The sequence below is a fragment of the Chionomys nivalis genome, chromosome 25, assembly GCF_950005125.1.
Source record: "Chionomys nivalis chromosome 25, mChiNiv1.1, whole genome shotgun sequence".
NCBI lineage: Eukaryota > Metazoa > Chordata > Mammalia > Rodentia > Cricetidae > Chionomys > Chionomys nivalis.
In genome coordinates this window covers 9947287-9961484 of record NC_080110.1, presented here as the reverse complement: position 1 = coordinate 9961484, position 14198 = coordinate 9947287, and the positions used below count along the sequence as shown (strand labels likewise).

The 14198-nt window shown below is 40.9% G+C and overlaps 2 protein-coding genes across 3 annotated transcripts in view; one reads left to right on the top strand and one right to left on the bottom strand.

Moving 5' to 3' along the window:
* Positions 1 to 6643, top strand: part of Plxnc1 (plexin C1) — a 152812-nt gene extending 146169 nt beyond the window's left edge. Inside the window, exons 28-31 of the mRNA XM_057757721.1 lie at positions 1251 to 1398; positions 2918 to 3058; positions 3144 to 3218; positions 4256 to 6643. Of these exons, the coding sequence (XP_057613704.1) occupies positions 1251 to 1398; positions 2918 to 3058; positions 3144 to 3218; positions 4256 to 4360 (469 nt within the window). The 3' untranslated portion in view covers positions 4361 to 6643. The remainder of the gene's footprint in view (positions 1 to 1250; positions 1399 to 2917; positions 3059 to 3143; positions 3219 to 4255) is intronic.
* A 622-nt stretch (positions 6644 to 7265) lies between these two features.
* Cep83 (centrosomal protein 83) overlaps positions 7266 to 14198 on the bottom strand; it is a 102318-nt gene continuing 95385 nt past the window's right edge. For both annotated transcript variants that reach the window (XM_057757803.1, XM_057757804.1), the window contains 3 exons: positions 11436 to 11539; positions 8698 to 8887; positions 7266 to 7852 (listed from right to left, as the gene is read on the bottom strand). In XM_057757803.1, the coding sequence (XP_057613786.1) occupies positions 7748 to 7852; positions 8698 to 8887; positions 11436 to 11539 (399 nt within the window). In that variant the 3' untranslated portion in view covers positions 7266 to 7747. The remainder of the gene's footprint in view (positions 7853 to 8697; positions 8888 to 11435; positions 11540 to 14198) is intronic.

Below are 14198 nucleotides of genomic sequence, written 5' to 3'. Positions count from 1 at the left end.
TATCCAAGGGTTTTGAGTTCATTTATTTTAGCATTTTACCTTGAGGAGCAGGGTTTCCACATTTATGCTAACACCGCCTCAGGAGTATAGCCTATTGCCTCTATTTGAAATGCTTGGCACCTCAGCTGAGGGAGACCGACCCGGTCATGAGGCATTAGAACATGGAGCTTATATACCCCTCCATAGGCTAGCAAGGAGTAAAGGTGAAGCTGGGAAGCTCTTGGTCAGTCTTCTCCCTTTGGTCTGGGTTTATATCCTCTGCTCTGGCTAACTCCTGTCCTCAGTTCTAGCCTCATATTCCACAAGCCCTGCTTCCACACACAGCATGGGTGCTACCACCAGCCACAAACGACCGAGCCATTGAGAATCCCGGCAGCCAAGTGGTGGAGGCAGTTAGGCCAAAGTTGCAGCAGAGATGCAGGGAGGAGTTGGAATACTTTGTTATATTCCAATAGTTATTTAACTGCCTACACTGTGAATATTGTCAGGCACTGTGGTAGTTAGTACAGGAATGGAAGAAACACACCCGTGTCCTCACAAAATTTGCATTCTAATGGGTAGAGAGACAGGGAATGGGATGGATCCACTGATGCGCACCAAAGGGTTATGTGCACAATGGAAAAAGTAGGAAGAGGGTAAGGGAATGAGGACATGGTAGAGCAAGGCTTCAGAAGGTTTGCACCCTCTCAGATGAGGAAATGGCATAGCTAGGAGAGCACTGAGAACACGTGGAAGTGTGATCTTGCCTGGTTTGAGTGAGAGACAGCAAAGGGCCCAGGCGAGATGGAATACACAGAAAGTGGTGGGAGAGAAGACTCGGATGGAGGGACACAGGCAGTTAGAGAGGAGTGACAAGACCCGATTCTGTATTAAGAGGATCAGGACCTGTGGGCAAATAACCCAGGTGTGATGTCAGTGGCTTAGACCAGAGTGCCACATTGAGAGGGGCTGGAAGAGAGAGGTCAGGCACAACGGATTTGAGTGAGAAGTTCTCATTGGTGCCAACATCTTCTATGACCCAGATTTGGAGGAAGTTCTTGTCCAGGGCCATTTTCTGACTTCTCTAGTCTGCCCTCACTCACTGCTGGAGTAACCCTTCCTGGTGCTCAGTGATGTTGCCAGCTGCTGCTTGTTAGTTTTGCTAAGCAGGTTTACATACTTCAATAACACACTCATTTACAAACTGGTGAGCAGACCACTGGCTATGTTAACAGTCCTGCCTGAGAAGAGATTGTTTTCCCTTCAAACAGCCTTCCTCTTCGCTTCTGGGTAAACATCCTGAAGAACCCTCAGTTTGTCTTTGACATTAAGAAGACTCCACATATAGACAGCTGTTTGTCAGTGATTGCCCAGGCTTTCATGGATGCCTTTTCTCTCACAGAACAGCAACTGGGGAAGGTAAGGCCCAGCTTTGCTTTCTGATACATACCCCTGAAAAGCATTTCTGGTGACTGATGCTTCAACCACCTCTTCCTAAGAAAACCTGCCTCTGCTCCTCTCTTCCCTTCTTATTCCTCCTATCTCTTCAGGCCTGCCCCTACTGGACAGCAATTGCCGCCTAACCCATACCCGTGGCCCTGCTGCCCTCCTGCCCCCTAAGCTTTTCCTTTTCACTATCTTGGTGCCTTTCTTCCTACAGCTGGCATCTTTGTTATGCTACCAGGCCTTCCCGACTGGCCTCAGTTGTTAGTAAAATCCTGCTCATTCATCCGACAGTTTCTTGATGTGCATGAAGAACTGGAGGAAACTCCGATCTGGTTGACTGTGTCTATGAACATCCCCAGGGTATCTCCTACTTAGAATGTGTGTGCTCATAGTAAAAGTAGCCTTTAAAAACATCACTTCCTAGGCTCTTCATATAGTTCAGTTAATCCTTCAGTTACTATGATTCCCGTTCTGTATGCGAGGAATTCGAGGTGCAGAGAGGTCACAGGTCTTGTTATCACAAAGTAACACAATTATGAGCTCTCATCTGTCCAGCTACCGTCCTCCCCTGGCGTCTGCCAGTGATTCTTCACATCACACTGAGGCTGTGAATTCTCTACCCCACAATGCTGTAAGCATCTCAAAGGCTGATGACAGTCACCTCCATCTTTGTACCTTTGGTGTCTATGAATGACACTTGGGTAAATAAATGCCTATTGAGTGGATGGTCATGCAACTGGCAGGATTCACTCAGAACCTGATGAGCACTTCTCAGGGCTATCTCAGTGTACGAAGCCTTCAGAACGAGTCACCAAGCCACGGATGCAGCCACTAGGCTCTTGAACACGTACTGACTGGGATATTAGTCCCATCATTCATTCAAATATCTTCACTGAGACTTTTTTACATTTTGTGAATAATGATTTCTCCACCTGGTAGCATCATTCACACTGCCCAGGAGCCTTCGCAGCTCAGACATCAGTCACCGGTACTGCTGACCTGTGCTTCCTCGAGAACCTGGAAGATCTTTATGATCTAATGAGATAAGGGACAAGCTGGAAAATCTGCCACTGCCAATTACTTACCAGTTTTAGTTACATAAAGGACTCAATCAGATCTACAATCAAGTCTTTTATACATGCCAAAATTCACTGATGGGTGAGGATGAGAGCAATGTTTTAATTCAGGCTTTTTAACAACCATTAGTAATGAACTATGACTGAAATAAGCTCCATTGTTACCGTAACTCAAAATCGTGCAAAAATAATAATTTTAGTTCTTTTATGAGAGGAAGGCTGAATACATTAGCATTTAATCTGCCTGAAAATAACAGTGACTCACCAGAGCTATCTAGATGGCATCAGTCAGTCACTCAACACTTACTGAGGCCTGCAGCCTTGTTAGCTACTGGAAGTTCAGTTACATTGCACCGCTACAAACCCTCCCCCGACCATGGCTTTTCATGTTTCTTGTGGCTGTTGTTGTTTTTCAGGAAGCACCAACTAATAAACTTCTTTATGCCAAGGATATACCAACCTACAAAGAGGAAGTAAAATCTTATTACAAAGCAATCAGGGATTTGCCTCCATTGTCATCTTTAGAAATGGAAGAATTCTTAACTCAGGAATCTAAGGTATTACTAAAAAGCGGAAATAAGATTATAATTTGGTTAGTTAAAAACATATATTTCAGAGCCTTTCAACAAGCCTTTCTTTTAGAAACATGAAAATGAATTTAATGAAGAAGTGGCCTTGACAGAAATCTACAAATACATCGTAAAGTATTTTGATGAGGTAAGATTTGATTTGCCCACAAGCCCATCACAAGTACTTGGCATAGTCCTCCATCCCAAACAGGCAGACAGGGATGACCCAATCAGACCCTGCACAGGCTGCCCCTTGTAGCCTGGCATGTGGTCCACCTTTAGATCCACCTGAATTTGAATTCAGGGGTCTAATGCCACAATGACCCAAGTAAATTTTGATTAGTAAGTTATGGCCCTGTTAAATGGGGCCAGTTTATGTTTGAATGTGGTCTGCTAAAAATGAAAGCTAAGCCTGTAAGTCACCTACCTTCTGGCTTTCATGGTTATACGAAATCATGATATACTTTAAGCAACTATCAATAAACAGTGTTCTCACTTGGGCTTTTTATGACCATTAGTAGGAACTACCATTCTCCTTTATGATTAATTCTCCTTAATCTGGATTCGTTGTTTCCAAATATGTTAATTCCCCCTTCCCTGATTCCCCCCACTCAGTCATGCTGGGACAGGCTATCCATGTCAATGGTGAGAATAGCTCACCAAGTCCATTTGCTACTTGAAGATCAAGTGAAGAGCTAAGGTAGGGTAGAGGCAATGAGTTCCTTAAACATGATAAGCATCCCTTGCCAAGGGTGAGAAGGGAAGCTCTGGGGAGGGGAGGGAAAGAGATGGAAGACTCCATCTCTGATCAGGATGCCCTTGCCTGCTGCATTTGAGGAATACTTGCCTGCATGCTGGCTGCCCAGAGATGCTTGCTGTGCTTGGAATGGCTGTGACGTAATGCATAAAGCAGGGCCTTGGAAGTCTGGCCCCATAGTTGTAAGCAAATAGTTGGTATTTCTTGTGGGCTTCTATTTCCAGCCCAAGTGTTGTTGATCTTGTGATAATGACTTAGCGAAGCGAGTATGGAAATGATGGAAGAAAATGCTGGCACCTGTTTCATACAGATTTTTACCACTCTCACAGCATCAGGAATGGGGGGGAAAGAAAGAGCAAGCCCACCAGAATTGTGAATTGTAATGCTAAAACTCTAATATGTAAAATAACTCTTCTAATTGTCAACAGATTCTAAATAAACTAGAAAGAGAACGAGGGCTGGAAGAAGCTCAGAAACAACTCTTGCATGTAAAAGTCTTATTTGATGAAAAGAAGAAATGCAAGTGGATGTGAGCACCCTGGGGCCTGGCTTTATTTGACAAAGTTCTTCAGACAGCTTGGGAGCAAAATGGCTGCTTGAGCTACTCTTTGTCGTTAATTTCTTGTTTGCACATGGTTCCACTTTGAGCACTGTCTTTTAAGAGACCAAGGCACATGCACAGCTTATAGAAAGCATATCAACCACTGTGCCTGTGGGTATACCGTGGGAACCTTCCTGTAAATAGAGCTGAAGTGGTTGTTGCAAACAGCCTCCTTGTTTACAGAGAATACAGGGCCAGTACGCAAGTGTCAGTATTGTGACTACAGTCTCCACTTAAGCACAATGACACCTGAGTGGTTTGTAGGAAAACTACAGCTATGTAGCACTTGTGACTACAGCGCACGTCTGCAGAGGAGAGGGGATACTAACAATGCTCAGAATGTGAACTGGGTCATTTGGAAACAAGGTGGGGGTGTCGGGGCAACCTGAGGGTCTGCAGCATTCACTTTCCCCAGTAGTTCTTGGAAAAGCTGAAGGCAAAATTTGGTAGTGTTGTACACTTAGCGTTCGTGAGTGTGTGTGTGTTTAAACCAAAAACTAACAGTGTTGCAACATTGTTGAAAGGGCTCGTGTTTTTCAGTGGTTGCCAGCTGCACTCATCAACTCCCTCCATCTCATCCAAGGAGCTCTAAAGCAAGGAGAGTGAGCGGTTTCACTGAAATGCCACAGCGTTTTCCCAGACTCTGTCCTAATGTGTTCCCTTTTTATCTTTTCATGTATCTGGTAGTGGACATGTTGGGTATTGTGAGCAAAGAGTTCATGGCTTACTTCTGTTTGATCGGAACTGTCTGTGGGTGTGTAAGTCACTCCTGTAATCTTACATTTCTATGCTAGTGTCTCCTTGCTTTAGATTTCTGGTGAACCCTGTGGTTATAAATACTTGTGTGTGATTAAAATAAAAGATACATTTTACATTTCATCAAATTGTTGTTCACATTGGAGTATTATATATAAATATATATTTGAGGCCCAAGGCCTGGAAAATATTAGTACAACTTGGTATCTTAGTCTTACTATGTACTTTCTGAAAGTATTCCTTACAGGAGAAAGATTTAAAATACTCATTTATTCGTGCCTCTTTTGTTTTTTCAAAGAATTTCCTATACAGTTATAATGTAGTCTTTTTTATTGCTGATTTTTTTATTCCCGAATTTTTGCTGCTCATGACCAATTTTAATACCACTGTGTTTTCCTTCTATTAAACAGAAGTAAAGAATATAATCTGAGAACTGTCTCACATCCTTGTGGCAGGCACCTTTTACCTTTGATGTTCAAAACCCCCACTGTAGGAAGGAATTTTCTTTCAATCAGCAAATAAAACATTGAGCACACATTCCTTAAAACTAGTTTAGCAGCACTGTATGGACCATCTAGAATAAAATGGAATTTGTCTTGGTAAATGCAATCCTTTTTGCTCTGTAATATCAGATAAAGTGTAAGAGAGGTTAAGATCTCAACATCAGTTCCTGTCCTGATCGGCACCTTCCCAGTCCTCTTTCTTGTGACCATTGTTTGTCCAAATGGACACATCTCAAAACTACTACCAAATACTATTTCTAAGTAGAAAGGCGAGGTCTGGCCCCCATTTAAAGCTGCTATAGTCTTCAAAGAGGTGAAGGCTTTCATAAGAAAAGTTGGAGGAGAGTTGAGAGCCAAGGGTAGGAGAATTGCCCAACAGACTTTCCCTTCTCTGGGGAACAGACAACTCAAAGGTTTAGCCACAGCTTTAGCGAAGTCGTATTAAATGCTACACAAGGGTGTCCCTGTCCAGCTCTATGACACGGGTCTGGTGTGGAGTGAGGATCTTTGGGCAAATCACTTACCTCTTTGTGCCTCTGTAATTTCTGTATAGTATTTCTAACCTACCTCACTGAGGTGGGATGAAGATTCACTCATGTGTGTAATGTGTTTGTCAATCCTCCAGTGAAAAGCACTATCTAGATCACAGTTTGGATCACAGTAGCCAAGTGCAGAGAATGTCCAGATTAGATGTGTGCTGAAGACAATCAGTCACTGGTCTATAGTAAACAGCAACTAAAGAAATGACAAACAGTATCTATTTTCAAGTTTCTTTGCATATTTTTGGTGCAAAACAATTAATTTATAAACTTTTTTTCTAACACTAGTGTCTAAAGCAGCATCTAAAAATGACTTCTGTTACTTTTTCTGTATTAGGATTTAAAGTCTATTTCTTACTGTATACCCTGACTGAAGCTGTTCTTGAAGATGAATGTTTTAAATGTCTATATCCAAAAATAAACATTTTGATGTAACAACTGTGGGCTGTTTGTCTTTTCTGGTTCTAATGGGTTTCCTACTGTGTTTTCATGGAAATCACTTTTCAGGAACAAGATACCATTGTACATTCCACATAAATAAGCAACTCCATTAAGCAAACCTGGCTCCTTGCTAAATGATGCCAAGAGCTGCTTGATTATGTTCTTGTCTTCAATGATGAGCTGGACTTTTGATTGCAGAGACTTCGAATAATGATAAATCCATATAAGTTTGGCGAACTTGAGCTGAACTTTGCTTTGCCGACTTGAAATTATTCCAGCAGAATTCCTCTAAAACATGCTCCATAAAGAAGTTTCCAATGGGTGAACAGTGAAAGTTGAAGTAAATAAAAGATAATTATTTGGTTAGGTCCTAGACAGTGAGAAACAAAACTAAATGCCAGAAACACTTCAAGAGTCCACTACTTCATGTAAGATCATCAGGAACTCTGTAGAAACAGCCGCAGGACTCAATTTTCTAAAGCTTCCAACTAACCAAAGCAAAATGAAGTGAAATCATCACTATATGATCAGTGAAATTAAACACAAAAACAGTATAGATAGAAAAATATTTATTAAGTTATTTAATAAATTAAGTGCACAGCTTTTAGAAAAGGTAAAGATTTCTATAATGGATATATTTTTAGAAACTTTTAAGTGATATACTTTTAAATGGCCATCTTTTCCCAAAACTTTTATAATTTTTGTATACAATAAAGGAGATGTTTACTGATCTTGTTATTGCCATCTCAAAGATAAGGAAAAAGGAATTCAAGATTACATTTTCAAGCAAAATACCAGAAAAATTCAAAATAAAATAGTACTATTATTTCATATTATTATGGAAACTTGATTCCTTAGTTCCTCCTATCTTTAGTGTCAATACATGCTCTACAGATCTAAAACTTGGAACACTTCACTTTGGTGACCATGGTCCTAAGTCCCGGACCCGTCCAGTGCAGCACGTGGCTAGTACCTTTCCTTGAGGCAGCTCGTGGGTTTGGCAAACAGTAATAAAGCACCGCAATGCCACAGGTTAGACGTCTCGCTTTATTGAGGTCTGGCTTTGCCTTTCTTCCAGCATCATTCCCCAGGAGATCCAAGTTCCTCTAGCTGTTTTCTCTGTGTCGTTTCTAGTTCTTCCAGTCTTTTGCGAAGTAGAGAAAGTTCTCTTTGATGCTGTTCCTCCTTAAAAATGACACAACAGAAATCTAGAAAAATGAGGAAAGTCCCTGCCTTCTGTCTCTCTCACTGAGGCCTCCAACAATGTGGCTGAGATATGATGTCCATTTTAGCAGTCGAAAAACAAGAGTAGCAAGGGTGAAACCATTAACTAGTCCCCTTCTCTCCTACCTCAGGCTCTGCCCTTAAGCAAAACCCAGGCTATTCCTCCCTAGGAGTAAAAGTCACCAGGGAGTAAATAAAACAATGCTCCCGGCAGGGCAAAGGTCTATACAGACGGCAGATCTCACACAAGACGGGAAACGGTGAGGTAATTTACTAAAAGCAGCACCTGGTATAAGACTCGGTGTAGTAACTGTAAAACATAGTTACTTAAAGTCCAACTTTTGAATAGCATCCAGTCAAATCTCTGACTCTAGGCTCTGGAATCAGGCAGACCTAGGTTTTAAAAATGCCTGTCATTTATTCAGCTAGGACCTCTGGCAAGTCACATCGCTCTCAGTTTCTTCATCTATGAGTTGGAATAAAAACGGTGCCTTCCCTCAAAGCATTTCCCACTAGTATTAAAATATTATATAGAAAATGCAGTGTGTTGCAAGTTCTTGATAGTTATTTATAATTAATCTACAAAATCGAGGCTACTCACAGACCCACCAACCATGTTATTTGTCGATAGCCAAAATGAGAACTTACTGCCAGAACCATCACTGAAGGACAGAGTACATTTCAATTTACTCAGATTTCTACAGTAAGGTAAAACTCTTCATGTCAAATAAATTTGAACTCTAAATCTGTAAAACAAAAGAAAAAGCCCTCTAGAAATGTTTGTCTCTTTTCTAAAGTGCTCCTACCTGCACATGAGGAGGGAAGGAGAGCTCGAGTCCAGGCACTCTAGCCGATGGCTGAAAGCTAGCAGGATGGAGCGATGCTGCTGGAGGCAGGTCAGGAACCAAGATCAGACTCCGAAACTCATTGTGTCTTCTCTGTATGTCCTTTAGTCGCTTCTGAAGCCTTGTATACTCTTCAAATGGAACATTTTGCCTTAAAGAGAAAAAGCATTTCTGTTTTTTAATAGTTACACCCTAATGAAGATCAGAATATAATTTTTAGTTGAGAGAAAGACTCTTAAGTTATAGCATCCATCTATCTAAAAAAAAATCTATATTGGAAAGATAAACAGAAAAATGATCTTTTTATTGTACCACACTATACCCCTGTAGCTAGAACTGGTGTAGAATTCGCTTTGCAGCCCAGGATGGCTTTACAACTCAAGTGCTAGGATTATAGGTGTGCCACCACACCCAGCGAATTAATACATACATACATACATACATACATGTATGTATGTGTGTATGTATATATATGTATGTGTGTGTGTATATATTGTTTTTAAGACAGATTCTTGCCGTGTAGCTCTGACTGGCCTGGAACTCCCTATGCAGATCAGGCTGGTCTCAGTTTCACAAAGACCTTCTTGTCTCTATCTCCAGAGTGCTGAAACTAAAAGGCGCCACCACGCTTACCCTATATATTAACAATAGATAGTTATTAGCACTGTAAGCTATTAACTCATTATAGCTTTATTTGTCAATTAATCAAAGATTAAAAATACTTTGGGAAAAATGTTGGCACTTTTATTTTCACTTCTACTATAATTCCCCTCCTATGAATCCTGAAAATAGAAGGGAAGTTCAAACTACAAAAATAAAAAATTGGATTCAACCTTATGAAACTCATTTTTTACATGAAATATATTCAAATATAAAATGATAGTTCTTTATATTTGAATTAAACCTAATTTTGAATTTAAATGGATACCAATACATTAACAATATAGTATTTGGCCTCTGGTTCCCTGGTCCATCACTCCGAAGACTCCAGGACTCTCAGGAGTGAAGGGCACTCTTGTACAGTGATGAGGTGAGTCCTGGGCAGGGACTGTACATAGCTTCAGGAAGGAGCAGACCACCAGAAAGAATCAGATATGATTACAAGATGACAACTTTTGGTCCCACTATACCTGCACCCCTGGAAAGGGGATAGGAAATGAACTAGTTGCTCATCAGTGATGGATAATGTGGTCAATCAATGGGTTACGGCTGTCATAAAACCCAATTGATAATGTGGTCAATCAATGGGTTACGGCTGTCATAAAACCCAATTGATAATGTGATTAATTAATGGGATAGGGCTGTCATAAAACCCAAAAGATGCAAACGGGAGAACCGGAGTCAGGATCCACAGTGCCCAGGCCCAACAGTCCAGCAGAGTCAGAACCGGGAGCTCCATGGTCAGTGGGAGTCTGTCTTAAAGACTGAGGAGAACAGCTTACATTGATCCACCACCACACCACACATGCGCACATACGAGGGAAAAACAAAGAGACAGGGTTTAGGGAACTCTAGGTTTGCCAAATACATGGAGACCAGAAGGTGATGTGCAGGCCATGAACACCCACGGCACCCATACTTTTTCTTTTAACTCTCTTCCAACTGGCTGCTCATCTGTGTGCTTCACAGTATTCTTTAAAATAACTGGACTCAAGTATTTTCCTCAGTTTTGTGAGCAACTAGCAATCAATAGATCTGAAGTGGACAGTCACTGGAACCCCAATTCACAGCCTGTCAATCAGACATGACCTGGGCTTTATGACTGTCATCTAAAGTGGGAGAGTCATGTAGGACTCAGCCACATGCTGTGTCAAGAGTCTGAACTGAGTTAAAGGACGTTCACACTAGTCCACTAGAGGACTGTTGTCCAAGGACACCAGAACACAGCAGAAGACACTGCTGCACAATACAGGTAACCTGCATTTCAGACAAGTCCAGTTCTTCATTAAGTAATGAGCATTAATTAACAGTTCAAAATGATTATACCACCTTAAATCAAATGGGTCATACAAAATCACTATTACCAACTTAAAACTGTCAAATCAAAGAGCACTAACAGTGACTAGCACACACAACGTTGCTGCCATGACAAGAATTCCCACGTCTCCCAGTAACAACAACTACTGCACTGCACTAAGGCACTGAGTGTCCTTTTCTGTCAGTATGCCCAACACTACAAATGCCTTGTAAGATCCAGACTTCTGGACTGAAGTAACATTAAATTAGAAAGAAAAGTAAAATGTAATGCATTTTAGAAATCTTATATGTATTTCTTTTTTGTTTTTGAGATAGGATCTCAGTATGTACTCCTAGCTGGCCTCCAACTTGTTATATAAAGCAGGCTGACCTCAAACTCACAGGTGTCTACTTGTCTCTGCCTCCACTGTGCTGGCCTTAAAAATACAGCTTAAAATAAAACATAATGTTCAGTATACTCAAACAACGTTTTGGGACTGGAAAGATGACTTAGCAGCAAAGAATACTTGTTGCTCTTCCAAAGGACCAGAGTTCAGTTTCCAACATTCACATGGTGGCTCACAATGGCCTGCAACTCCAGGGAACTTCACACCCGTCCCTAGCCTCTGCGAAGGTACTCATGCAGGCACAGGCACAGACATATACAATAGATTAAAAAAAAGTAAACAGAAACGAAGTTCCACAACATTACAATAGGGCACACATACATACTAAAGCATCACCTATTTAACACCTGGTTTTCTGTCTCTAATTCTTCTCTCTTTGCCTCCAATACTTCCACTTTTTCCTGGAGTCTCTTCAACTTGTTTTCATGAAGAGATTTTCTCTAAAAGAAAAAAGATTAGTACGAAACAATTATGTTAATACCCAATTTCCTATTTGAACAAAATGATGGTGGATATCTAAGGCCTTTTTATAAAACTTAGAGATTAATATTTTCAGTGAACACCAGGGACAAAGATTAGTACGTGGCTTGTACTAAAAGTGCAAAGGCAAGAAAATACTTTCAATGAGACATATAGAATCATTACTAATACCAGAAAACTGGGATCAATAACCAAATCATTGCAAATGAACTCAAGAAAAGGAGGCAGACTCTTACTGCGTATGCCTGCCATCAGCAAAGGGAAGCATGCGCTCTTCATGGTTTCTGATGATAAACACAGGTAAAGATAACAGAACACAACTTTAAATTAAAAGCCCATTTGCAATCAATAAATTATAACCAAAGCAAAAACTAAAAGGATGAGAATGCCAAGATAAAGTAGTATTTCTAAATATTAAGAGAAAAATAAATTCAATTTCATAATACATATAGAAAATTTCTAAAAGTGAACACTGGATGATTTTGTTAACTGGAAAGAGTATATTGCAAAATGACTATAAGAACTGAAACATTTTTTCAGTTTTTATAAATAGAAAGATACCCATCATGTTGGAAATAATTTAGCAGCTGCAGATCTCTTAAATATGTTTTCTGTTTATTGAAGCATAACAAGCTTGTTCGAAAAAAAAAAAAAAAAGAGAGCACAGAATGTAAATGCAGAGTCCCAGAAAACGCACGGACCAAACACTGGCACGACTACATCACAGGTCAACAACACAGACAGGTAGTGTCCTCCTCCTCCTCACGACCCCTCCTCCATCACTCCAAAGGGAACCAACTAGTGTATTTCCAGAGCTATGGCTCTAAGTTTTGACACGAGCTGCAAGAGGAGGACACCCTTTTGCAAATGACATTTTCTTTCACTCAGCACTCTTGTGATTATCATGTTCTTCACCAGAGTAATACCGTGAACAGTCACACACAGCTCTCCACTTCTGACTACATTCATTGTGTTTACCCTGTCCACTAAGGGTCGTTTAGGTTAGGTCTAGTTGTGACAGAACTGGAGGTTGAGTGTCCAGAAGTAACACTTTTGTGGGCACTGCTTAGCCTTCCATATCCAGCATCCTCAAAGGTCTCATGCTCCTCCGGGCATATATACCATTCTTATTCTGTATGACTCTATGACTGTACTTACTTGTGGCCTGAGGAACACGGATGCCCACTCATCCATCCGTCTCACTTGTAGAAGAGAAACTATAAAGCATATATCCTTTGCATCACAGTTTTTTCTAAGCATTTTATCTGTGTAGAAGCAATGCTATTGAATATCATAGTAGTATTTTTCCATTGTTGTCTAGTGTACAAGTGTAGTACGTTTCAACCATTTTCCTACTGATAAAGTTTCAACTGTTTCAGTTTGGAAGTTTTAACAAACTTTACCTAGGTCATGGAGTACGGCCTTGGTATAACCTGCCACTTTTCTGAAACGATTCTACCAGTTACACACCCACCAGCTTGATAGGAGAGTTCTGGCTGTTCACAACCTTGCCAATATCTGTTAGACTCAGCCACTTACATGTTAGCCATTCTGGTGTAGTCTGTCAGAATGTTACTGCAAAACAGTTGTAACTTTTATGATAGCTATCTAAAGATGTTAAATATCTTTTCTTATCCTATTAGCCAGCTGTGTTTTTTAGAAATGTTGCATATATACTTGTTTGTGCTTAGTCTAGTTTTTGCTCAAAAACTTTTTTTGAGTAATCTCATTCTTACGTATTTGAAGTTCTTTAAATATTCAGGTTTTGAGTGCTTTTGTACATGAATTTATTGTGATTCATATTGTGATTCATATTTCAACCTAGTATGAGAATTTTTGTTTTAAATTTTTAATTATTTTATGTGTATGAAAGGTTTGTCTGCATGTACACCTGAGCACCTTGCGCATGTCTGATACTGAGAGAAGAGTGTATTGGATTCTCTAGGACTCGGGATACAGAGAGTTGTGAGCTGTCATGTGGGTGCTGGTAATGGAACCCAAGACCTCTAGAAAAGCAGGCAGTAATCTTAACCACTGAGTTATCTCTCCAGGCCCTATCTTGAAATTTTCTCTTTTAAAAGAAAAACAAAACCCCACCTTTCTCTATTATTTCTGGGGCTGTGGATCAGGCTGGATATCCTCTGCAAGGGATACATGGATTTCCCTGGGAAAGGGAAATAGAAGAGATCTCCTGGGTAAACTGGGGGCAGGATAGAGGGGATGAGGGGGATGGGAACTTGAACACAGGGTTGGGCAGGCTGCATGCAAGAAGCAGTTTTGGGGCAAGAAGGAGGCTAAGGAGAAACCTGGTGCTAGGGAAATTCCCAGAAATCCACAAGGATGACCCAGCTAAGACCCCTAGCAATAGTGGAGAGGTGCCTGATGTAGCTTTCTCCTGTAATTAGATTGGTGACTACCCTGATTACCATCATAGAGACTTCATCCAGTAAATAATGGAAGCAGATGCAGAGATCCACAGCCAAGTACTGGCCAAGCTCTGGGAGTCCAGTTGAAGAGAGGGAGGAGGGATTGTAGGAGCAAAAGGGGGAGGAGAAACCCACAGAGACAGCTGACCTGAGCTCCTGGGGGCACAAGGACTCTGGACCAACAGTGAGGGAG